This window comes from Pteropus medius, unplaced genomic scaffold (genome assembly GCF_902729225.1).
Source record: "Pteropus medius unplaced genomic scaffold, Ma_sr-lr_union100, whole genome shotgun sequence".
In the NCBI taxonomy this organism is placed as follows: Eukaryota; Metazoa; Chordata; class Mammalia; order Chiroptera; family Pteropodidae; genus Pteropus; species Pteropus medius.
Window position 1 is genome coordinate 5,027,858 of NW_024344241.1, and position 27,529 is coordinate 5,055,386.

Genomic DNA, 27,529 nt, shown 5'->3' on the forward strand with positions numbered 1-27,529 from the left:
CTCAAACTCACAGAAACAAAGTACAATGGTGGTAACCAAGGGCTGGGGACATCAGTGTTTAATGTACAGAACTTCAGCTTTGTAAAATGAAAAAGTTCTAGATCTAGTGTACAACAGTGAAGTTGTACAGTGAATGTTAAGTACATACTTAACATTCTCAACTATATACAAAATGTTTAAGATGGTAAACTTCCTGTTTATATGTTTGTTACCTCAATTAAAAATAAAAACAAAAACATAAACTAAGACATAGTGAATCACAATAAATGTGGCTCGGAGTGACCTGTTCTGATAAAGACTGAAGCACCAAATTTAGAAAATGGAAGGTAATCTGAATATCTGTGAAGCATCAGGACAGGAGCCAGACTGAAGACTGAGTGGGAAAGGAAGAGCAAGCAACAGTGGACTAAATTTTCTAGAAGTTTTGACTAAAAGCAAGAATTAAGGTAGAAATATCCTGAGGAAAAAGGAATAATGAATTCTAGTGCCTTCACTTCTTTTAGCCTAGCATTCTTTATCAGTAAAATGGGCATTATTTAACAGGACTTGCTGTAGTGACTAGAGACAGATGTAATGAACCTAGCACACTGCAGGGACACAATGACGGCTATCTGTAGGATCAGAATTGAGGCTGTCATGGCTTCTGTTTGGAGGCTGAGACCGCTGAGGTTGAAAGCTAAAACTGGGGTTGGGGATGAAGACTGACTCAGAAGCCCAAGTTTTTGAGGAATGCTGAAATAGGACTAAGGGGCTGGCCAGACAGTAATGAGAGAGAGGAGTCAGAAAACAAGCCTCAACACTGGTCTTCATATGAGCTTGGAAGAGACTACTTCTCACTCCCCCGCCCTTACCCCCAGGCCTGGAAGCCCTGCTAAATGAGTACTCCCTACTCCAGAGGCTGTGAAGGAGGAGGCCTGTGGAAGAGGGCTTCCAATTTCAGGAAGGCGGATGGGAAATCCTCTTTGAGGAGGGTAAGAATGGAATCTGATGAAGATACAGCTCTAAATGCTACAGGTGCACTAAGCTGGAGGGCAGATAAGAAGAGAGAGGAAGCCCATCCAACTGGAAAAAATTACAGAAAAGGCTTCAAGGCTTCATTAGAGACTAGAGCTTAGGAATCAAAATGAAGAAATGCAGAGAATCACCCTGAGGTCATTTCCATCTCAGAAGGACCAAGAGCCCAAGACAATGGAAAGACTATTGCTCGAAAACTCATTCTGGCTACACTGAGCTCTAGAGTGAATAAATATGGGTGAGGGACCCTACTTATTATCTATAAAATTGCCTCCTGGATGTTGTTACACTAGGAAAATTATTCACTGGTATTTTAAAAAGATTTTCTGCACCATTAACCTACAGATGTTTTCTTCAGTTTTTCCAGTTTGAAGAATTACACATTATCATTCTGTATTGGCATGCAAGCTCAAAACGTGTGCTGGCTCTTACTTTCTTGGTAATTTCTCACAATTACCCCAACGAATCTTCTGTTTCATTTAACTCTTATTCTTTTTAGAAAACAAACACTAATAATTAAGGTAGAATGACAGAAATTCCTCCAACAACTCATTCATTCTTACACAAATGTTAATTAAGCACCAATTTCACATATACAATTGGGCTAGACAATGTAGAAGATTCTAAAGGAAATTAAAATGTTTGCCACAGTGCTTTCCCATTTTACCATCTAAAGTACTGAGTTTGCCCATCTGTTCTGGATCTTTCTCTGTATCTTTTCCACCAGAATTTACTTTCTCAGAGATTCCTCTAGGGAATTACCTCTCATCCCTCCAGTCTACCAGGTATCTAAGCTACTTTGGTTAAGACTTCTCCATCTGGGGAAAAAAAAAAAAAATACCTTAACAGAATTTGACTCCTTAGTGTTTTCCTTAAAGAGGTTTCTTGATAGACTGAGTTTTTAAATAGCCTTTCTTCATTTGTAATTAAAAATGTGACTGACTTTTAAAAGGTGACAAATCAATTTAGAAGATAAATACAATGCCTAGCCCCCCAAAACAGGACTACAAGGAAGTAGAAAGGAAGGAAAAAGAACATTCTACTTATATTCAAAAAATAGAAACTGAAAAGAGGAATAGAGTTCAATCTCATGGTGAGAACATGCAGGGCACAAGCATGGTGAGAGAAGATGCTTATGTACAGTTTGAGAGAACTACCCAAAAGCTAAAACATGAATGACATTAACTGAAATTATTAGTCAAACTATTCATATTTACCACTAATGATATATTCTGTGACTTTGGAAAGCAGGATTATGTTTTAGACGTACTTAGTAATTTCAATTGTGTCAAGACTGTTGACAGCAGTTGCTATTTCCATTTCTATTGTTAATAGCCCTGTATTTCCCTTGGGGAACTAGAATTTGGATGAAGTGATTCATCCCTTGGAACTTCTGGGAAAAAGAAGATTGTTTTCTGCCTGGTTTGCTGAAGGTTAGGATCCCTAACAGAAGCTGATAGCACCATGCTTCTATGTGGGAAGAGTTTGCCTGAATGAAGCAGAGAGCCAAGGAGAGAACCAACAGATTACATATTCGTTTGTGTAAGCCAATTTGAGCCTTCTCACTTGAGACAGGATAAAATTCTCAACTAATACAGTACTATCAATATTGTGAACTATGCTTATAAAAAGTCTCTTATCACCAATTAATACAGAATAACTAAATATTAGAAGTCGGGAGTAGGTTCTAACATGGACCCTATTCTTTCACCAACTCTACTGAGTGACTTTTACCAAATCACGTTCTCTTTCACAATATTCTTTCACCTATAAAACAGACATTCACTTAAAGAGGGAGAAGAATGTCGGAGGACCCTGAGACAAAACAAAGGCAAGAGAACAGCATGCTCGAACTTAGACTGGATGGCCTGTGCTGTGTGTGCATGCATGCCCAAAACAGAGAATGTCAGTAGAAGAATATTCTAGAAGACAAGCACTTTGATGCAGATTATAGCAATAAAAATGAGAATATGGAAAACAAGCAGAATTTGTAATAGGTGTTGAGCCCACTAGTAGGCAGCAACTGGAAATTCCACCTAAACACATGTTTTTTTTTCCTTCTGTCCTTGCACCAAACAGTCATAAAATTTAAGAGGAGCAGGAACTCAAATCAGAGAGATTCTCTTTTGACTTATGACCTAAGGAATCCAAATTCCTTTTAAATTATAAAACTCCAATAAAATACACTTTGGTATATTCAAAAGTGAGTATGAACCATAAAATTAATGCCAATAAAGTTAAGGTTTTCTCATTAAACTGTTAAAAATCCCTTAAGGCAGAGATTAGATGGCCCTATTCATTCTGACCCCTGGCATGAAAGTGTCAGTCCTTGAATGGGTGCCAGGAGGACCAAAAGTCAATGACCTCTTCTGAAATGCTCCCTTTAGCAGTCTGCACATCATAGCTTACACATAGATTAGTGTGGTCCCCGGACAAGAATAACATGCACATTAATGTAGTCTTCACACTTTGAAAAAGTTAAACTATCCTCATCCCTGCTCTAAAAAATAAATAAATAAAAAGGGCAGGGGATGGATAAAGGGAATTAACAGAAAAATAAATGCAAATAACCAAATATAACAAAGTTTTCATGTTTCGAAATTAAAATGATACAAGTTTTCTACCTTCTTGTCTGGTAGACATTTAAAAGTTGATCAAGAATAGGTAAATGGGCACTCATGATCTTACAGCTTTTTAGAGAGCAATTTGGCAGTATCTCTTAAAATCTCAAATCAGTTATAGCTCTTGTTTACAACAGCAAGTCTCTAAGTTAACTCAAAGGTTCAAGAAAAAACTGTGTGTGTGTGTGCGTGCATGTGAGTGTAAATATACACACACACAGCAGCGGAGGAGAGAGGAGAAATGATGCAAAATATAAACAACTGGTGAATGTGGAAAGAGTATATGGATTTTTCTTGTACTAGTCTTGCAACTTCTTTTTTAAGTTCAAAATTATATCAAAAAAGTTAAAAATCAAGTTAAAAAAAAGTTAAAAATGGAAGGTCTCAAAGACATGGTGTTAAATGAAAAAGGCAAATACCAGAATAATTATTTTAGTATGACTCCATTTCAAAGAGTGGAAATACATAGAAAAAGGTCTGAAATGCCATATGTTAAACTATTAATGTTTCCTCTAGGGAAGGAAATGGTATTCTCAGGGGAGGAGGAAGTAATGGTAAACTTTCCTATTTTACTCAAATTACTTGCGTAAAGATTCATAGAATTTATGGATTACTTGTGCTAAACATAGGAAGTACGTTAACATTTCTGCCACTGTAGCATCAATAAATTATACAGTGGATCATTGGACACTGCGGGGTTTTGGGGTGCCAACCCCTGCACAGTCAAAAATCTGTGTCTAACTCTGACTCCCCCAAAACTTAATAGCCTACTGCTGAATGGCAGTCTTACCGATAACATAAAGTTAACACATATGTTGTATGTTATATGTATTATACTGTATTCTAATCAAGTAAGCTAGAAAAAAGAATATGTTAAGGAACATAAAAAAGAGAAAATATATTCACAGTATTGTACTGTATTTATGGATACCATACATTTACATCATCTATAAGATGAATTATCTGTACCTCACATCAATAGTGTCTTATGATACAAAACACTGTAGAGGTTATATAATTACATATTACTGGACATCGAAAATGAAAAGATGTGAAAAAGTTCGTATTTATTTACAAGTACAGTGGTTCATGCATTGATAACAAAGCAGCAACGTAACTGCTTTATGGTAGCCTAATGCAGTGGTCCCCAACTTTTCTGGCACCAGGGACCAGTGCTCCTATGAGAACCTACTGCCTGATAATCTGAGGTGGAGTTGAGGCGGTGATGCTACTGTAGGGGAGCGGCTGAAAATACAGATGAAGCTTCTTTGCTTACTTGCTGGCCCGCTGCTCACCTTCTCCTATGCGGTCCAGTTCCTAACAGGCCATGGACCCCTGGCCTAATGTAATCAATATGACTGCTTCACAGTAGTAAAGAAATCTCCCAAACAATTCCCAATATATATATTGAAAAAAAAAGTCCATGTGTAAGTGGACCTGCACAGTTCCAATTTATGTTTTAAAGGTCAACTGTATTCATATACAAGGAAAAACTCTCAATATCTACAGCTGTGGTTCTCACTTAATGAATATACCTAGACACAGGTATCTTGTGGTAATGTAGGTGTGCAGGCAGGAACGAGAGACACTGTGATTTGTCATGATGCCTGAGGCCATTACTAGCATCTTAATGGCAGGACCAGGGATGTTGAACCAGGAAAGTGTCCAGGTCCAAATGCCAAAGCTACCCCTGCCAAGAAACAATGATAGCTAAATGCCTACTAAATCGCTGATAGCAGGTATGTACGATATAGTCATATAATAAATAGCCACAAAATCTTTTGGAAGAATGAAGTAGAGTTACTTGTGTGGATATAAAAATATATCCAAGAGGTACCATAAAAATTTTAAAACAGCTTAGGATGCAGAACCACATGACAGGTATGAGCCCACTGATATATTTAAAAGATGTGCATGTTTATCTAATTTCTGGAAGGAAAAAACAGTAGTGGTTGTCTCTGGAGAGTAGGAGGAGGAAGTGGGGCTTGTGGGTGGGGTTACTTTTCTTTTTTTCTTTAGGATGTTTTAAATATTTTATGTTTTCCTGTCATCTAAAAATTTTAAATTATTAAAATATTTATTAAATACAAGTGCCTAGAAACAATTTTAAATCAGGATATGCTAAGACTAAACAATCTCAAAAGAGACTAGAAACTAAATATACCTAACTGTAAGAATCTAAAATATAACAAAAATTTAGTGGTATAGTTTTATTTCCCATCTTGCTCTATAAAACCACAAACTTGTAATACAACACAGTATAGGATGGTAGTTATACTTTAGTGAGACTCTGGAGGGCTTGTTAAACAGACTGTTAGGCCCATTTGAGTTTCCAGTTCAAGAGGTATGAGTGGGGTTTGGGGATGTGCATTTCTGGCAGGTCCCCAGATGCTACTGTTGGCCTGGGCACCACAGATACAGGGTACTGGCGTGGGGGGAGGTGGGTAGAAAGTAAAAATGAAAAGAAAAAACAATCGCAAGTGCTCTGAAATGGGCTTGAGCTCTGTGGGTCAATACCTCACCAAGTCCTAATCATCCTTGAACAGACCATAAAACCTTGGAAGTGCAAAAGGAGGGGAAGTCTCCCCAAAGCAGCACAGTAAAGAGCTTGGCAGTCATGCATGGGCTCCTCCTGGTGGGATATATGATGGTTTTATTCCCTAAGCTTCTTAGGCCAGTTGAATTTACCACATTTAATTCATTTTTACATGAAATAGGAGATACGATTACAAAAAGAGAGCTGATACTTCAATGAAAACTATGTCTAATGTTTTGGAAAGGCTCTAAGGTTAGAAGTAATCGTCGAATCAGACAGAAGAAAATGAGAATGAAAAATTCTAGGACTGTGCACTCAGTTTTTTTAAGTATCCATTTTAAAGAAATCCAAACCAGAATTAATACATGATGCATTATGAGTGTGCATCACACAAAACCAAACTCCAATCAATGATCTATACTCAAAAGGGCTGGGTTCTTCAAACAAGTGGCAAATGAAAGTACCCCTTTTAAAGGCCTTGGCTCTACATCAATTACTGGCAAATAACTGCACATTTGTAAGTTTTCAAATAAACACTCCAAATGGTGACCAACTCTTTAACAGACTGCTGCCCCTGGACAGGAACATCTTCTGTATGGCACCTTGTGCCTAAAACTGTATTAGAATCTGAAGCACAGCTATGTTCGAGGACTACTGAAATTGCCTGAAAGAAGGAACAAAGGACCAATTTTGTCTGAGTGAGCAGATCATTTAGCCTGATGCTATTTATTAAATGCTTAAGGAGGTGGAGAAAAGTTGTCCACCTGCTTTCTTCAAAGGTTTACTTCACTTTGGTTCAATTTTAGCTTCTGTAGTCTTTCTATGTGTAAGTAGGTTTGTTCCTTGTCAGATAATACACGTGGAAGCCTATAGCACAAGGTGTTAAACAGGATGTGCCAACAAATGTCTGTTGGTCTGAAATTTAAATCTTTTTTGATCAAACCCTCATATATACACACTATATAGCCTGGCTTCAAATGTCCTCTTTTCAAGTGGACATTTCCTGTTGTGGTCCTGCTGAATGGCTACTGCCTCTGGGCACTGGTGTCCTGACTACTTGACCTTTCCTTGGGGTGAAGTTCTAATTTCAGCACCTAAATAATAAATGGGTTAAGGGGGCCACAGGCCTCTTCCTAGAGGGAGGCTGCTGATTTGGCACTTCAGCTTCCCTGATAATCACAGAGAAGGGAGAAAGAGCATCTGCTTCATTTTCTTACTGAGAGGAATTTACATTCCAGCTCCTCAGAAGGACCCAAGTTTTCTTGAACAATTTCTCCTGGGAGCTGCCTTGGATTGAAAGGCTTATGAGATGGAAAGTAGGTGGTCACACGTAGCGTGTCATTTTCCTCCTATATCCATCGGCTTTGACTTAATATCCAGCAGCCAACCCTACAGAATAATACTGGTAAGATTTAAATAGACCTTACTTTGAAATACAACATTTGAGCTTTTTTTCAAATGTTGTATTTATTGGATAATGATCAATTATATATTTGAATTCTCAAAAGAACAAAGTTAAGATAATCTAGTTTTTAAAAGCAATTGTTTCTTTTGTAGGATTAATTTATTAGGCTATTGAAAGAGCAAGAAAACATTGTCATTAACTTATTAATAAAGAACAGACAGAAGACAGCTATATCACCTAAATTTTAAAATTTCTCATATTTCTCAGTGAAGCAACATATTCATCTCTTAAATCTCAGTTTCATACTCAAAAGTTAAAAACTAAATACACATAAGGTTATTCTGTAAAAGTAATCACGTGTGTGTCAAAATTCTCCAGCAACATTTACTCTTTTGGTTAACAGATATTTAAATATCTGTTGTGTTTGGTGGCAAAATTATCCCTCACACTCATAATTAATGTTTTGAATAGGAGATGGTTCATCTCCCAACGATGCCATGGGTATCTGCTTCAATTAGTTTTAGAAAAACTAGTTTTCTTAAGTAGCTCTAAAATAAATGTGGAAAGTAAAAAACAACTGCTTTAAAAATGTTTGAGAGTGGACCAACAACCTAATACAGCTTTGGATACTACATGTCTTCATTCAGGAAAGATACACTCTGAGAGCGAATACGAGGTTTTCTGGAATGTTTCCGTGCTTCTGGCCCACACATACCTTGTCGTTTCAGTAGCATTTTCTCCTCCCGTTTAGTGTGGCCCAACAATAGGGCTATCATGACCCATTACCATCCTTCTCTTTAGTGAGCACTGGAATCATTCCCTCCACAAACATTGGCAGAGCACCTACTATATGCAGGCACCACTCTGGATACATAAGATTTAGCCCTGGCAAAACAAAATCCCTTCCTAGAGCTTACATTCTAATTAAAGGAAGAACAAAATCATCTTTCTACAAAGGGAAAAGAGTGAAGGGAAGCAAAGGTAGGGGACCAAGGTGTCTAAGACATCACTGGCTTTTGACATTGCATTTCTTTCAGAATGGCAGGCTCCTGTGGGTGGAGGTGTTGGTTCTTTTCCTTCCTTATCTACAAGCCTGGTTTAGATCATGACCATAGGGGGATGTCATTCACCAATGTCCTAAAAACATTCCCAAGTAATTTCTGTGCCTGCTCTCATCTAAGTGGAGCATATATAGGACTCAGGGCCAGAATAGAAAGGCAGTCAGTCACAAGGGCCTTGGAAATATAGTGTTACTCCAACCCCAATCTATCTAATTCCAAAGGACAAGATAAAATAATTTAAGATTTTATGCTTGCACGTCCCTTGTAGTTTTAACCAAAGCCACTCTTAGGACATTTAAAATTTTTTGAAATGAGAAGAGTAATAAAAAAGAAGTCACCAGCTCTTTATTTAAATAGAAGCCATTACCTTTCTTATACAAAACTGAAGGCTTTTGCTGAGGGTCAAAAAGGTTTTGAAAATTGTGCTCCTTTCCCCCGTCAAAAGGTAGGTAGATACAACTTTTGTAGAGAATCAGAGTGGAACCACAGAACCTTTTGTGTCCCTTTGCGTCCGCCACCCCCCACCGCCCCTGCCGCAATACTACCCCAGAACTGTGACTTCCTAGAGCAGAGATTAGCAAACATTTTCTGTCAAGAACCAGCCTGTCAATTTTTTTTAGCTCTGCAGGTTACATGGTCTCTGCCCCAAAGACTCAACTCTGTCCTTGTAGCCAGAAAACAACCAGAGACCGTAAGTGAATGGATTACCATGGCTGTGTTCCAATAAAACTTTACTTATGGACATAGTAATTTGAATCTTTTGTTTTCATGTGTTATGAAATAGTATTCCTCTTGATTTTTACAAACAGTAGAAAACAAACAAAAAAAACATTATTAGCTTACAGGCCATACAAAAACAGGTAGTAGGCTTGGTTTGGCCCACAGGCTGTAGTTTGCCAACTCCTACCCCCAGAGAGTCAGCACAGGCCCAATCCTTATTTGTAGCACCAGAGCCCAGCACAGGGCCTTGCCCTAAATAATCAATAAAGAAGTAGATTCTTGTCTAGTGGAGGCAATAAGCAATGTTGACAAGAACATGGGAGTAGAAATGAGAAATGTTCTGATTCCATCTCTGCCTTCAGTTCCGTCTGAACATCACAGTCTCTCTGAACTTGACTTCCCTATCTGTAGAACAGAGCATGCAACTAGATGATTTATAAAGTCTCTTCTACCTCTGAACCTCTATGGTCCTTCATCTACAACGAGGTAAGAGAAAACTGTATCAATGAGCCAGACAACAACATGGGAAATCTACTCTGTAAATGAGCTCACACAAGTTCCTTCACATAGGTAAAGGCGAAACCTTTGTAGTAAGGGAAGAGGAGGAGTATTTGAGTAAAGTGTGTATCTGAAAATCATTAACAAGATGGCAATTTACTGGCCAATGCTGAAATCACATATTTTAGTTTATATTCCTCTTCACTGCTATACAAGGGACAAGGCCAAAACTTTGATGGCACCACAGCAAGATGGTTAGAGTAGTGTCTTAGATAATATTTCTCTTTAGGGGAAAACAGCTACCCAAACAAACAAACATCATTTTATTTCATTTTATATTAGTCTACTAAGCATTAGTGGAGGGAGAGACACACAGGTAAAGAGGCAATTACAATACTGTAACAGAGGGTAAGAAGACCGTAAGAGATGAAAGGACACAGGCACTGGTGGTGCCTGTACCAAAAGGAAGATTCAGAGCTGATGAGGCGAACAAAGAACAGGAAAGGCATGAAGCTCCTGGCAGAGAGGATGGCAGGAGTACTGACATGGAGAGATGGAGTGAGAGAGGCAGGTGAGTGCTGAGCAGAGATACTCAAAAGCACACCTGCTGAGGTGATGGTGGTACAATCAGATTGGAGACTGGAGTTCTCCTCGCCCATCCAAGAATAGATGGGAGTTGTCAAAAGGAAGGAAGCATGGAGAGCGATTAGAAAGCTATGATAGGTAATAAGTCACCAGGGCCTAAAGTGAGGGAGGGTGAGTAGAGCTTACTAACAGAGAAACACACTTAATAGAATCTATACAGATTGGTGGCTAGCTAGACATGGGAAAGTGGAGAGAAGAAAGTTGTCTATGCTAATTCCCAACTGTGGTGTTTGGGGAGGTCATGGTACACTCAACTAAGCTGTAGAATCCAGGAACAGGGGTAAAAATAAAACAGAAAATACCACCCATGTTGAACAGACTCCTACTCTGAAAAAAGGACAATGGGATTTGAACAGCTGACTATTTACAAAAAAACAAATTCAAGTCCTGAAGGCTCTACTAGGCAAACTCTCAATTGATTTCTGGTTATTTAAATGCATTAGCAAAATAAAGATCATTACTTCTAATCAATACTAGTCACATTTAGAAAATTCAGGTGGATTCTTAAAATGAGACTCAGTGTCTAAGATGTATAAAGGTAGGTAGATGGCTTCGGAAAGAAACTTCCTGTAAAAAAAAATACTAACCATAACTTATTTAGAGTGAGATGTTGTTTAAAGCACATCAACACGGTGGTAGTTTGTGGGTAGACAATTAAGTAGGGATAGCTAGTGCTGATTTAAGAGATAAATCCTGAAGGCTTCAAAGAAAGAAGAAGCTGGCAAAATCACTCAAAGGTTATAGTAAATATATGTTAGAAACTGACTCTGCAGGTTCCCCACCCTCTAGAATAGGATCAACTTGAAGGAAGGAACACTTATGCCAAGTAATAGTTTGTGGCCATTGACAGAGATGATGCCCACTGAGCCACTCACCTGGACACTCACCTTTTCCATTAACGGCTAATCCCGTGGCCATGGCTGCAGTCACCGGGCCAGGCACCTGAGGCACTAGTGGGTGTATTCGGGGCCTGCTTCCCATTCTAGCTCGCTCTGCGCCTGGGCCCAATAAAGCTCCAACCGGCTTTTCGGCTGCCACTTCTGGCGCCACCGTGTCCTCCTGACCCTGCTCAACGGGGTCCAGTTTTTCAGGGCTCTCACTCTGAAAGCCATCCACTGCGGTCCTGCTCTTAATGGGACTCTTAGGCACAAGTATCTTTATACCTGATTTTGCTAGGTCCATATTCTTCCGGTTTGAGAGAGATGGAGCTGTGTTTTTCCTGAACTTCTGGCTGGAAGCAAATAACTGACTGTTTTTGGACTCGTGGTCTTTGCCAATCACTAGTGATTTAGGAGAGGTTTTAGAAAAGTTGCTGTTGGTGGATCTGGAAATCTGTTTCCTAGCATTGTTTGGAGAGGTCCTATTTGTTCTGGTTAATGTGCTTTCTTTCTGCTTTTCAGTATGGTGTCTATTAAAATCATGAATATATTCCTCACAGTTCACAAGATGCTGTTCTGGTTCCCAAGTGTCATCCTCACTCTCATAGCCTTTCCAACGAACCAAATATTCTGTCTTCCCTTTTTTGTTTTTCCTTTTGTCAACAATCCTTTCAACCTGTTTATAAAAGAAAAGAAAAAAGTATAAACGTAATATCTAAAAAGAAAAAAATACAAGCTTAGTAACAAAACATCAAAATAATAAAACCCACAATAAATAATGAAAATGATCTTTTCCCTGAGCCAAATCGTCTGAAAATGGAATAGTAACAGAGCACTTGGGATTTTAGCAATTTCCTTAAAATTAAGTAAAAATGCTAAAATTTTATGTTCAGAGTATATGTACGTGCATTGAGTATAGAGCTTTTTTCTTTTTTTGTAATTCAAAGGAGGCTCTTTATATTTACATTAAGCCCTGACCATCTGAGTTGGTTTTCACAGTCACAACTGGAACATTGCTAGTCATCTATAGCCTTTTGCGTCGTCATCCTTAGGTTACCAACAGCAAGCACTCAAGCAATAGCCTGACTATGGTAAGTACACCAAGCTATGAAGAGCTAAGAGCCTTCTAGAGTGTGGAACTGGCTTACTGAGGAAACCTGATTGTTTTGCAAGTATCCTTTAGAACAGGGGTCCCCAATCCCTGGGCCATGGATGGTACAGGTCCGTCGCCTGTTAGGAATCAGGCCACACAGCAGGAGGTGAGCGGCAGGTGGGAGAACAAGAGAAGCTTCATCTGTATTTGCAGCCACTCCCCAGTGCTATCATCACTGCCCCACCTCAGATCATCAGGCATTAGATTCTCACAAGAGCACTGGTCCCTGGTGCCAAAAAGGTTGGGGATGGCTGCTTTAGAAGTACTCGGTTAAAATGAAAAAGGTCAACAGAAATCGTAATGCTTTATTGGTAATAAAGTAGTCAAGAACGGTCAGGTTATTTACCTTTAAATCTTGGTTTTAAACTAATTTTACGCTAACATCTTTAGGGGAAAATGTTCATCTTTGAATTTGAGGATGAATATATCCCATATCAAATTTATGAATTCACACAACCTTTCCATAGAACATTATTACTGCGACAAATTCTACTACTTTAACATCCTAAGTGTAAATGGGAAATCTTCTATGACTCATATAAACAAAATATATTTGATATAGTCTCCCCCATGTTATTGGAGAAATATTTAGAATCTGTAATTTCTCCAGTTAACATAAAAACCATCAGCTTGCTTTCCCAATGACAGCATATACCTCCATACCTTATACGTAGAGGCCTACAGTCATACAACTCTTTAAAGACACAAAGGTCTAAGCCCATCAATTATCGAGAACATCAACAAATTTTTTGGCAAAGTTATAGGTTAGGTCAGATGACATGACGGTGTATCTAATTCCAAAAGAACAAAGTCTAAGTGAATAAATTACAGACACTTTTAAACCATGGGAGAATACCCCACCCCATCATTTCTCCTATTCTCAAAATGAAAACAAAAACCAACCGAAAACACTCCAATATATCTACCTGGGCTATAGAGAATTAGAGTCCTTAAGCACAGAAAAGCCTAAAATAAAATACACATTACTGCTCCTGTTCAAACAGGATTAAGGGTAAATAAAGGCCTTATTTCAGCAGACTGCAGATTCCATGCCTAAGAGATCACCACAATCAGTAAGTAATGTCAGATCTGCATATGTGAGTCTAGACAGTCCATAATATAGAAGAGAGAGCTTTGAAAGTGATTTTTCCCCTGCTCCTTTGCTTGTGAAGAGTTATGTATATGGGTATAAGTATTTCAATTTAAGTAAAAGATGTACTTCTGGAAAATTCCATGCAAATCAATTTCATGGCAGAAATAATTTAAAAGTTTAAATACAAAGGATAAAGAGATAATCTCATAAAATAAAACTATGTTTAATACTTATTTTCTTTCTAAATCTATTTCCATTCCAGAAACATGAAGTACAATAAAACAGCATCTCATTTTCTGTTCTTCCATTTCCTTAAAGCGGAAGCAGGGTTCTGTCTGGGAAAGCATGACGAGTATCTTTCTCCTCCATGGCTGATACCCCCAGAACCTTCATGTGCCAGTTCCCCCAACCAGTTTGTTTGTTGTTCATTCTGTCTGTCTGTCTGTCTGTCTGTCTGTCTGTCTGAGGAAACCTGGAGGAGGTACAACAGGGACCAACTCAGCAGCTGCAGTGGATACATGTGCTGTGTTTCCTGTGCACTCAGTGGTCGGACTTTGTTTAGACACTAAAAAGAGGCAATAACACGGGATATATTAGATCAGGGGTTGGCAAACTTTATGAAAAGGCCCACAAGGGCCAAGTTGTCTGCCAGCCACTCAACCTTGTTAGCACAAAAGCAACCACAGTTGACACTTAAATGAGGTGACATTAAAAAGAAAACAAAAAACTATTTTATGAACACCAAAATTGGGATTTTGTAATTTTCATATGTCATAAAATATTGTACTTTTGTTTTTTTTTCAACTATTAAAAATGTAAAAACCATTCTTTGAGTTAACCTGCAGGTCCTAGCTTGAAGGAACAATAGAACATTTGGTTGTAGATATGCTGCCTAATAAATCTTGTGGGGGACATGGTTTACAAGATACATAAGGCTGACAAGGAGACAACAAATATGACTTTGAAGTGGCAGGTTTATAACAGTTACACTGGCACTATACAGAGGGTGGGAAGGTTTGGGCCAATAACCACCACAGGCCTCTAAATACCAACTTCAGACTAAACTGGGCACATTCCACCCCCACCCCCAGTCCCCATTCAAGGACAGATGTCCTTTACCCTTCGAAAGCTTAAATGTAAAGGTCCTGTCGATTCCTGGTATGAGTGGCTAAAATATATTAATCTCCCATAAACAGGCATCACCTGGATTCAAGAAAGTTTTTTTACTGAAATATTAAGCATAAAGTGATTTGGTGAGGGAGGAAAACTACAAGACAGACACATGAATAAATTTTTCTTTGGGTTTTCACTCCCTTCTCCCACCAACATAACTTTCTGAAAACCACTATCAATGTACTTTCTCAAAGTATATATGCAAGTATCTACTTTTAATTACAGAATTTCAATGCAAAGAATTTTATAAAAAGCAAACTCTTGAAATATAGAACTGCAGACGAGTTCTACTAAGATTTTTAAAAATCAAGACAAAATGAAGACAGACAGACATGAAAATATCCATATTACCTAGGTATTATATTACAAGGTTACCCACAATGACAAGTGAAATAAAATTCTTGCAAATTCAAATCATAACAACCTTCTTTGACTACCGGTGGCACGGTAAATTGACCAAAGTTTTCTTGGTTAGGATTTCCTTCTAAAATTCAATCTATAAAAAACAAAATGTGAAACAAGTAAAACCAGGCTTTCCTTAATATTACGAAGTCCTCTGATGGCTTGCAAAGCAGTGAAATTAATCAAAAAGGATAATTCCAAATCTCTAGCCCACTTTACCTACCTCAGAGAACACTTCAGTATCTCTAGGCCCAGGAAAGCGCTGAAGACAGAAAGAAAAGGATGGATAAAAGGTTCACTAACACATGAACAAAAATCCATGTGGAATCAAAACTGGTTTAAGAGTTCAGTAAGAAAAGGAAGAAAGAGAAACTCTGCCACTGTTGCAGTTAAAATACCTAACAGCCAACATATAATATCAGGACAAGGCATGTAAACATACTGGCTTATAAGAAAAAGACCAAAGTTGCAAAATAATCACAGCAGGAAAAGTTTGTCACATTGTATCATCATCAGTAACTGTGTCAGCAGTCATATTGGTTGCTAATTCTTTCTCTGCTTCCTACCAGAACAGTGAGAGTAGACTGCCAGGATAACTTTGAAACCATAAGCAACGATGAAAGCTTTTCTCAGGTTTGGGTCTTATACCAAATGGCTAGACAATTTGGAGTAACAGAGCTTCACTATGGAAAACAAACAAACAAACAAAAACCTTGCTTATATCAAATAATTCTGGTAGACTTTAGAAAAGCAACATGCTCTTTAGATGAAGAAGACCTGTTTTCCACCAGCCATTTGAAAGTTGTGTTACCCATTAAAAACAGGAAAAGTTGCCTTAACCACTAAGAAGAGCTGTTAACTACTTAAGAACACAGGCAGGTGGTTCTACTGCAAGAAACAGAGGAATAATATAAACAACTATTTGATGGCACTGGAAATAAACCAAAAGCCCCAAACTGAGGAGATTGGACCCTTGAAATAAGGGAACCTAATGGCTTCTGTGCTCCCCAGTCTGCTGCTGGTAAAATTCAGGAAGGAAGTGCAGTCTTATAGGCTTCAGGTATCAGAAGGCAGTCAGGAGTTTAGATAGAGTGCGGAATGACTAGAAATCTAAGGAGATCACAGACAGAAGGGCCCCATGGAAGGGCAAGCTCCCAAAACAACATATCAAACCCCTCAAGCTCTCAGCAAACTCCTGAATTATACTAGGCCAGTGGAAAGTAACAGTTGGTATATTGGGGACACTCAAGATCACCCCCAAGTTTGATGATTCACTAAGAGGAAACACAGGATTCAGCATACAGTCCTACTCACGGCTATGATTTATTACAATAGAAGGACATTAAGCAAAATCAACAAAAGTATAAAGTACATAGGGGAAACGTCAACTGCAAGCTTGCAAAGGTCCTCTCCCAGTGGACACACAGGACGCATGCTTCATTCCTCCAGCAACGAGTTGTCACAACACATGCAAGTCTTTTCTGCCAGAGAAGCTCATTAGAGTTTCAGTGTCCAGGATTTTTATTGGGGGCTGGTCACAAAGGCACCCCCTCTGCTTAGCATGTATCAAAATTCCAGATTCTCAAAATGAAAGTAGGCGTTCAGCATAAACCACATCAATGATCACTGTATTCAAACTTAAAAAGGAAAACACTCACCAGCTAGTGAGTAGAGGATAGGAGAAGACATTATATATAGGGCCACAACAATGGAAGTCCGTTGACAAGCCACTGAAGGAGAAACTGTCAATTCAGACTTTTATATCTAGAAAAAAATATATGCTCAAAAAGTAAAAGCAGCATAAGGAGCTCTGTAGATAAAATTCCCAACCAAATAAGCAAAGCTGGTGAAACTACTTAAAACAAAACAAAACCAAAAAACTAAAACTAAAAGTCTCTGAAAATTGTTTTAAGGCTATAGAGCAAATGAAGAAATATTTATTCAAGAAAATCTACTAACACACAATAAGAACAGAGAAAGTTTGTAACTTTTGAGCCATGACCTACTTCCTTCTTCCCCCCATCCTCCAATTCAGAGTAACAGGAGCTCACTACCCTCAGCTTACCAGGAGAGACAAGCCACCAGCATTTTTCCCTCTCCTACTCTATCTAAGTAAAAGAGGCAAAATTCCAGGTGAGTATGACAGGTCAGGGGCTCCTTTCCTCCACCTGGCCTCTACTCATAAGGAGGCTCTGCCCCAGGAGTGGCAGGGTAAAAATACTGGGGACTTTGAATGCTCTTGCCCAATTTCAAATTTGGGAGATGCAAGCTGAGATGAAAGACCAGAGGCTACCATCCTACTTGGCACCCAGACTAGTGGTTCAGAGATTTTACCTGCGGGAGAGGTAATCCATAAGAAAAGGGATCTGTTGCCCACAATAACTGACTTTGTTTGAGATGGTGTGGGCAGGGGCTTTAAACCAAAGGATGTTCTTAAAAATAATAAGAGCAATAAGCTAAACCACAGATCAGCTAGTTCACCAGGGAGAACCAGGGAAAGAGACAGCTAAGAAGAGCCTTCCTGGGGGTAAGAACAAATCTCAATTACTTCTGCTTAAATTTAACTGTATCAGAAAGCTGAGCAATTTATCCACCAGGCATTGTCAAAAACTATAGAGTAATGAGTGGAGTCTAACACGTTAGGTATAATACGAAATAAAGTCAGAAGCTTAGAAAGATCAGGGAGAGTCAGAGAGAGAGCCCTACTCAAACCACTGCCATTGAAGGGCAACCATGTGCTCATCCAAAGCTGAGCCCAATAGGAGTCACATCGAATGTTATATCATAGAGTGGATAGAGACCACTAAAATAGTCTAGTCAAGGAAATAACAACAAACATAACTCCTGGAGAGGTCAAAGAGGAACCAGTATCCAGAGCTGATGCAACATATAACCTTAAAATGGCCAGTTAAAAAATTAGAAGACATGAAAAGAAACAGGAACAAGTGGCCCATACATAGGGGGTAAAAAATCAGACCAAAGAAACTGTGAGAGGGAGAGCTACCAGTTATAACAAAGACTATCAATAACACAGAAATAAAATGAAATATAATACCATGAACAACTGTATGCCAATGATTTAGATAACTCAGATGAATAAACAAATTCCAAGAAAGACACTTAACTACTGAAACTCGGGATAATCCAAACGAATCTATAAAAAAGAAAAAGCTTAAATTTGTATCAAAAAACTTTCCACAAAGAAAAGCAAAGGACCAGATGGCTTCACTGGTGAATTATACCAAATTTTTATAGAAAAATTAACATCAATTCTTCATAAATTCTTCCAATAATTAGAAGAGCGAATACTTCACAATTCATTCCATGAGACCAGTGTTACCAAAACCAAGATATTAGAAAAAGCTAGAGATCAGTATCTTTTATGATTAAAGACACAAAAATCTTTAACAAAATACTAGAAAATCGAATTTAGCAATGTATAAAAATAATCATGACCAAGAAGGATTTAACCCAGAAATGCAAGGTTGGTTTAACATCTGAAAATCAATTAATGTAACAAACTGTATCAACAGAATAAAGTGGGAAAATCGCATATCATCTCAACAGATGCGAAAAGAGCTCTTAAAAATACAACACCGCTTCAGAATTAAAACACTCAACAAACTAGGAACAGAGGGAACTGTATTCAACCTGAAACATAACATCATTAATGGTGAAAGACTGAATTCCCCCTCCAAACCACTGGAAACAAGACTCTCCACTTCTATGCAACACTGTAATAGAGTTCTGTCTGGGAAATTAGGCAAGAAATAAAAAGGCATCCAGATTGAAAAGGAAGAAGTAAAATTATCTATTTGCAGATGACATGATCGATATAGAATAATGTTAAGGAGTCCAACAAAAGCTATTAGAATAAACAAATTCAGTAAGATCACAGGCCACAAAAATCAATATACAAAAATAAATTGTATACAGTAGTATACTGCATCAATTGTGTACAGTTGCGGTGATCGAATCAAACATAAAATTAAGAAAACAGTTCCATTTATTACGGCATCGAAAGGAAAAAAAAGACTTAGGAAAGCCTTTTACACAGAAAAGGTCAACTACAAAACATTGTTGAAAGAAATTAAAGACCTAATTAAAATGGAAAGACATTGACTGCATGATGATAGATCAGGAGATGTAATAACTTAATATTATTATATTCCCCAAGTTAATCTAAAGATTCAATGCAATCTCTACTAAAATTCCAGGTGATTTCTTAGTAGATTCTGGCATGCTAATCCTAAAATGATTAGAATTGCATATGGAATTGCAAGGGACTGAGAATATCCCTTTCAAAAGGAAGAACCTTTAAAAACAAAAAAGTTGCAGGACTAACATCTGTGTATTTCAAAATTTACTATAAACCTACAGCAATCAAAACAGTGTGGAACTAGCATAAAGACAGATGTAGAGACCAACAGTATAGAATAGAATGCCCAGAAATAAACCCTAGGAGCCAATGATTCTTGATAAGGATGCCAAGGCTATTCAATAGGGGGAAAGGATAGTTTTTTCAACAAATGATGCTAGGACAACTGGATATCCATATGTAAAAGAAGCAAGGTAGATTTTTACCTCACACCATATACAAAATTCAACTCAAATCGATCAAAGATATATATGTAAAAGTTAAAAGTATAAAACTCTCAGAATACATAAGTGGGTTAGGCAACGGTTTCTTAGACATGACACCAAAAGCAAAAGCAGCAAAAGAAAAATAAGTGGACATCAAAATTAAAAACTTCTGTACTACAAAGGACACCACCTAGAAAGTGAAATGGGAATTTTGCAAATTATCTAATAAGAGGCTTGTATTGGTAGTATAAAAAGGCTTACTTCCAACACTCAAAAGCCAAGAGTTTATTAATGGCAAATGTCCGAATAGTTAGTTCTCCAAAAAAGATATAAAAATGGCCAATAAGAACATGAAAAGATGATTCAACATCATTAGCCACGAGGGAAATGCATATCACAATGAGATATCGCTTCATACTCACTAGGTTGGCTATAATAAAATAAACAAGTATTGGTAAGTATGTAACCCTCATATGCTGCTTGTGGGCATGTAAAATGGTACAGCCACTTGGAAAATGGTCTGGCAGATCCCCCAACAATTAAATATAGCTTCCATATGACCTAGCAATTTCACTTTTAGGTATCTACTCAAGAGAAAGAAAATTTCTGTCTCCACCAAAACTTGCCTATGTTTATAGAAGCATTATTCATAATAGTCAAAAGGCAGAAACAACCCAAATGTCCTGATCAACAGACTAACAAAATATTGTATAACCTTATGAGGGAGTATTATTCAGCCATGGAAAGAAGTGAAGTATCAACACATAAAACAACATAGATGAACCTTGAAAATATTATGCTAAGTAAAAGAAGCCAGTTACAAAAAATACATATGATTCTATTTCTAAGAAATGTCCAGAATAGGCAATTTTAGAGACAGAAAGCAAATCAGTGGTTACTTAGGGCTGGTGGGAAAGAGGGATAAGAAGTGGGAAGGAAAGGAAATGGAGGTGGGTGCATAAGTTGGTGATATCTAATGGACATGGGTTTCTTTTTGAGGTGATGAAAAAATGTTCTATAACTGGCTGTGGTGATGGATGCAACACTGTATAAACAGCCACTGAACAGTACAATTTAAATGAGTGAACTGTTTGGTATGTGAATTAACTTCATAAAAGCTGTTTAAAGAAAAGCAGAGATAAAATAAAGGTATATTCAGAAGAACAGGAGCTGATTTTTTTTTTTTTTTTGCCACAAACCTTCGAGAACCAGGAAGGGTCTGAAATTTTACCAATTTGCAATCTACCAAGTTAGTTTTCAACATTTTCATGGATGAGCAAAATACAAGACTCCTCCCTCATCAGAGAAATAATACTTTATTACTCAAAGCAGTATCGACTGTCGAGAGTATCAGCATTTGTTTATATCAGTTACCTGAGCCCCAATTCCTACAGGCAATATAAAGAGGGCCAAGAGACAATTGCTCATGCAGTGGGCTGCATTACAAGAGAGGAACTCTCAGCATGGGGAACCAAATCTCTGTAATGGTCAGTGAGCACGCCTGACCTATATCTGTCATCCGAAGCCGTAAGCAAACCTACCCTAAGGTCTGAAGGAAGACACTATATCCTTGACTCCAGGGATGTTTGCTGTACCAACACTACTAAAAAGATTCCAGTGCAGTCAGAGTCTGCTCTCAAGACATACACAAATGTAAAAGATCCTTCAAGAATTTTTTCCCAACATCTGCCCCTCTGAGGACACCACTCCATCAACCACTCTGATCAATGTGACCAATAGAGAGGCTGGGGACAAGTAGAACAGGATACATTAATGATTGCATGGACTCTGTCTTGGACCACAAGGAGGAAATCCAGAGCAATTCTATCATCCATAAAACCTCGGTTAGCGAGTTAGGGCTGACTTGAGTATCTTCCAGAGCAGAGATGTTTTCAGTACTTACTTCAGAGGATGTCAGGGGCAAATTTCCTACACCTTTTCTATGGCTCTCATAGTAGGGCCTGTGGGATGTATGTATATAGTATGTCAATTATTCCTCCAGGAACTCACACCCCGCCGCCTCCCCACCCCCCCAAATCATGATTTGCCTCATTTTAGAGAGCTCTTCACAGTCTTATGAGGATTATGGTTGTTCTTTCTTAAACACTTTAGGGTCTTCGATGATCAGCCGTAAGATGCAAGCCACCATGTTTATGGGAGGGCAACATGTTCATATCCGGCTTCCATACAAGTATAGTCTCAGTGGTGCACATGTTGATCCAGGAAAGTGTTGGTTACAACTTCTTGGGTTCCCTTAAATGAGCCGTCTACCAAGGAGGCACAGGTTGACAGTGTCTCAGCAAAGCTTTCCAGATGGCTATAGAGCTCTACAGCTTAGTTCGCATAACTGTCTTGTCCTTGTTTCTGGAGGCGCTGCCTCAGAGTAGTCAGTCCAACCTGTCCAGTTTGTCGACCCAGCCATCTAGGTGGCATTCATCCACACCATGAATGACAATGATGGCTATGAGAATGGGGTGGGCAGATACCTAGAGGTGTTAACAGGTATTTTGTGCGGCAGATACAGGAGCTGAAGCCCTCCTATGCTGCTTCTGACAGATGTCTCAGTATGGTTATGAGGCATGCACCAAATCATTGTCAGTGTTCTGGCCAGGAATGACAGACAGAAAAGTTATATTTACGTCTCTAGTAAAAATTTGGGAGAGCCACACCTAGGTTCTTTCATTACTGAGGAAAACTCTAGGAATGGTTCTGAAAGACAAGGCTCTTACTTTTCCTTCCTTCCCAGTACCTCCTGAGGGGTAAAGTGTTCCCTTTCCAAGTGATGCACTCACTCCACCACCACAAAACTGATGTTCCCATTACAGTAGCTATTTTTACCTGTTTATCAAACATATCCTACCCAGAACTTTTGTAAAGGCAGGCCAGGTACAAGAGGGATATGGGCATTTTTATGTAGCTTACATACATCCATTACGTCTTCTACTTTGGCCAACGTGGACCCTGTAGGGAATTTACTGAGTAGCAGTACTAAACTATAGTGCTTATTATCCTAATAATCTTGGCTCCTATTAGTCCAGCAAGAAAATTCAGGTGACTAGAGCGGAATAATTTTGACTTCCCTAAGCCCTCATTGCCTGGGCTGTCACTCAGAGGCAACTGCAGCATCCTGGGTTGCTGTTAGGGAAAAAATAATACCCAGGAATGGTTGGGATGAAATCCAGAATTTTCAAAATAGGTATACAGAAAATCTCTCACGACTTTTGTCTTAATCATAACCCAGGAAACAACCAAGAGGATATGAACCCTGCCTGGGGATAGCTGCATTCAGTGACCAAACTGCCTCACTGTGTATAGACTGGCAGCGCGGTGGGGAGTCAAATTTTTTTGCATGGATTTTTGAGGAGACTATCCCAATGTTCTATGAAGTCATATGCCTGTAGATGGTAGGGAACATGAATGGTAGGGAAGGTCCATGAATACCTTAACGCTCAGTCTATTACTGAGTGGCATTTATGATAAAGCTGCACCACTGTCACACTGCAAATGGTCTGGAAAGCTGAAACCATGGCACAGATTAGTGTCAGGGGCCATCATTCTATGCACATAGCTGCCTGGTCAGACTGGAACAGCAACACTGTATGTAGCCTGAAAAAGTTTCACCATTGGGGAGGTACCCCTATTAGCACTGAATAAGGCCTTAAATCCCATATAATCAACCTGACAGAGGGCAGCAGGGTTAAAAGCCCATGTGATGTGGTTTTCCATCATCAAGCAACTGAGTAAACTTCTGTCAGAAATCCAAATCAGATAGGGAGTGGTTGCCTGTGCATGAGAAACATGGAGGCCTTTACTTGAGTATAGTCTATGAGGGCAGATGTACTGCTATGTCTCATGCAATGACAGTTTGGATGGTGCAGGCTCAGTCAGCAGCATGGTTCCAGCTGGGCTCACCAAAAGCAGGCCCTTACCAGGGACATCCATCTACGTGAGTGATACAAGACAGTCTGTAGTTTCCAAGTGGTAGACCAAAATCTAGGCAACAACTCAAGAGTCAGCACCAATCTCACAAGGTTTATCAAGGGTAGTACTGACCGGAGCCATGAGCTGCCTTGAATTTTGCCCTATTCTGCTCACTCTCCGTTCTGGTGATGAGGCTGAACTGCACGCAGCAGCACTATCAGGCCTGAGAGTCACAAGACCTCCATGGGACATGAGTCAGTTTTGACAAGAGCCCGGTAGCCAGGTAAGAGCAAGCTAATAATAGCTAGCCACTTTCCAAAGGGGGTATACTTACAGCCAAGACGGCCACAGACTGCTGGACAGCTTCCAACACAACCAGCTGGATTTGGCCTCAAAGGATGCTGAAATGTGAGTTAGCCTATTTAAAGGGCCACGCAGAATAATGTGCCCAAGCAAGGCACACACTGTCTCCAATACCCAGAATCCATTAAGGTGCTAGTCCTTTTCCATGTGGCAGCTAGAGACAGAAGTTATTGTTCAGTACATAAGGGACTGTGGATCGTGAGCCTGCCCATATATTCCTAAAAACCTTTACATGGCAAGGAGGCCTCTCAATGTTATTGGGATCAGCCACCTTTGCTGGTGATGATACCGCAGTCAGGGGTTTTGAGACCAAGGCTTCTGACATGTCTACCAACAGGACATCACCTATATAGTGAACACTATGTGAGAGGGTAGGAGCACTCACTCTAAAACCTAAGCCACCCATTACTGGCAAATGACGGGGGCTTATATACCCCCATAGTACTACAATAGACACATAGCTCTTTCCAGCTGAGAATCCTCCTGAAACCTGTGGGATAGGGAAGTCCAAGTAGGTAATGCATCAATTCCTATTATACATTCAAATGTACACCAACAACATTACACTGAATTGACCCAGTGGGCTCTAACCACAAGGTCAGGTTAACTTTTTTCCCCATTGCATGAAGCTTGACCAAACCTCATGCGTTGAATTCAGACGGCACCTGCTCCCGCAAGATTGGGTAGGATGGTGTCTTAAGAGGCTGTATCCAACAGAGCCAAAAACTGTTTGAGGTCCTCTCTCCTACAAAATTCCTTAGAATACCTACAGGGGTGTGTATGAGTTCCCTTTGGGTACGGAGAAAGTTCAACTTGACCCCAAAACATGACCCTTTTTTTCTGTAAAGCGGCTAGGGTCAAAGTAGAGGTGGAGAAAGGGCCAGGGCACAGAGAGATGGAATGGTGCCAGGAAACAAGCACATTCACCTTGCAGTTGAGTGGCACTGTGACTACTCATAGCTCAAACCAACTTTCAGTGTTTTCAGTCCACTTGAATGAAGCCTTTTACCAGGTGACTAGGTCTTTACTGACATCACAGATTTCAGCTCTCTCTGCACACTGTTTTCCAGCTGGGGCCAAACAATTTGCCCATTTTGGCTGATTCAGGCTTGACTTACTCAGTAGCAACTTAAAGGCATATAATTTAATTATGGGCATTTGCTGTCCTACTGTCATGACAACCTTTCACATGGTTTTAACAGAAGGGCCACAAAAGAATTTTACAGGCAGTGGGGTTCACTGCAAGAATTTTTCTCAAACTTATTTGGGTTTCTCATTCTCTAGTAGGACACCTTCATCAGCACTGAAAATTTGATCTGGGGCAGTGAGAGTGTGAATACTAGTCAATGTCGCATCAATGTTGTTAAAAAAGAAATTTTCCTAAATTTGTCTATAGATGCAATATCAATAATAATCCCAGTAAGCTTTTATGTAGAAACTGTCGAGATGACTTTAACATTTGCATGCCAAGGCAATGCACCTGAAAAGTAACCCAAAACAATCTTGAAAAAGAGATGAAAGACTCATACAGCCTTACTTAAGACCTACTTCCATAAAGCAACAGACTTCAAACAGGGTGGTATTTATACAGGATCTATAGGACTGATGAAACAAGAGAAAGACAGTGATCCCAAAAGACTCTCATTTATATGGCCATATGATTTATTTTACTTATTGTGACAAAGGTTTTCAAAGCAATCCATTTGGTTGAGTCTTTCCAATAAATGGTGCTAGAATACTGGATATCCATATGTTAAAAAAAAAGGTAAACCAGATCTCAACCCTAATCTCAACCTTTATACACTGAAATTAATTCAAGATGTATTATAGGCCTAATTATAAAAGTTAAAACTTTGAAGCTTTCAGAGCAAAATACATAGAGGTCATCATCTTTGTGAATTGGGGGTATGAAAAGGTTCTTTCGGTCACAAAAAACAATAATCAACAACAATCATGAAAGAAAGAAAACTGATCAACCAGACTTAAAAAAAAATAAAAAATGATGCTGAGAAAATGTATAAACATGCCATAGACTGGGGATGTAACATCCATAAAAAATATCTCCCCAAAGACTGGTCTCTAAGACTAATAAAGAATTCCTAGAATTCAATAATGAAGAGACCAAATAAAATAAAAAAGTGGGCAAATGATTTGCGCATACATTCCCCAAAGAAGATATATGAATGGCCAGTAAACACATTAAAAAGTGATGAACATCATCATTTATGAGGCAAATGCAAATTAAAAATACAATGAGACAGTACTACACATCCACTGAAATGGCTAAAATGAAAAAACACCAATGGTGAGCAACTGGGACATTCACACATTGTTGGTAGGATTTTTAAATGGTACAGCCACTTTAGTAAAAGGTCTGACAGCATTTTATAAAACGTTAACAAATATCAACCCTAATGACCCAGTAAGTCCAATCCTACTAACTTACCCCAAAGGAATAAAAACATAAATTTACAAAAAGACTTGTATAAAACTAGTTACAGCAGTTCTGTTCATAATGGACCAAACCAGAAACAGCCGAAGTTTCCAACAATAAATGACTGGACAAACTGTGGTATGTACATACAATACTACTCAACAACAAAAAAATTAACTAGTGATTCATGCAAGAGCATGGCTGGGTCTTAAAAACATGCTGAATGAAAAAATCTTACTGAAAAGACTACTACTTATATGACTCCACTTAAACAAAAATTCTTGAACAAGTCTCCTTACCCCTCTCCTCAAAAAACTATTCTACAAAAAACAACAAACAATCAAAGGAGCAAGCAAACAAACAAAAAACAAAAGTTGGTAGGAAATTGATTGGGAAAAGGTATTGGTGAAATTTCTGGGGTCGCAGCTCTCTAACTTAATAAGCTTTGAGGCTGCACAGGTATATATGCCTTTATTAAGTTCAGCAACTGATACAATATTTAAGAGCATTGCATTGCTAGAAAATTTTACATCAAAATAAAAAGGCTACAAACAAATACTGAATAGTTAGGGGGAAGAGTACTGATATTGGCATTTACTTTAAGGGGTGTCAACAAGACGGACTGATACCTGGAAAATGGAATAAACAGTAAAGTGTTCATTGAAGAATCTATGTAGTGGGCACATGAATGTTTACTGCAAAATTCTTTCAACTTAGATGTTTAAAATTTTTCGTAATTAAAAAATGTTGAAGAAAAGTCAATATTCATTCTTGATTTTAAAAACTCAAAAGTAAAGGAATCTACAAACTAGAAAAAAGTGAATTCAGTAAAGTCACAGGATTAAATTTTTAAAAATCAAGTTTATTTTTTAAAAAATCAGATAATTTTTATGTAGTAGTAGAAAATAAAAATAATCTTTTTACAATATAATCAAAAGCTAAATTTATTAGGAATAAATTTAGTAAAAATGTCTAAAACATCTACAGTGAAAATGACAAAACATGGCTGAGAGAAATTAAAGAACACC

General features: G+C 38.5%; 1 protein-coding gene across 3 annotated transcripts in view; it reads right to left on the reverse strand.

The window, feature by feature from the left end:
* Window positions 1–27,529, reverse strand: part of CDYL (chromodomain Y like) — a 163,894-nt gene that overhangs the window by 61,551 nt on the left and 74,814 nt on the right. Inside the window, exon 2 of one of the 3 annotated variants that reach the window (XM_039869421.1) lies at window positions 11,388–12,054. The exons of 1 other annotated variant lie outside the window; for it this stretch is intronic. In XM_039869421.1, the coding sequence (XP_039725355.1) occupies window positions 11,388–12,054 (667 nt within the window). Of the gene's footprint in view, window positions 1–11,375; window positions 12,055–27,529 lie in introns of all 3 variants that reach the window. One more of the 3 variants, XM_039869420.1, reaches the window with a different exon arrangement.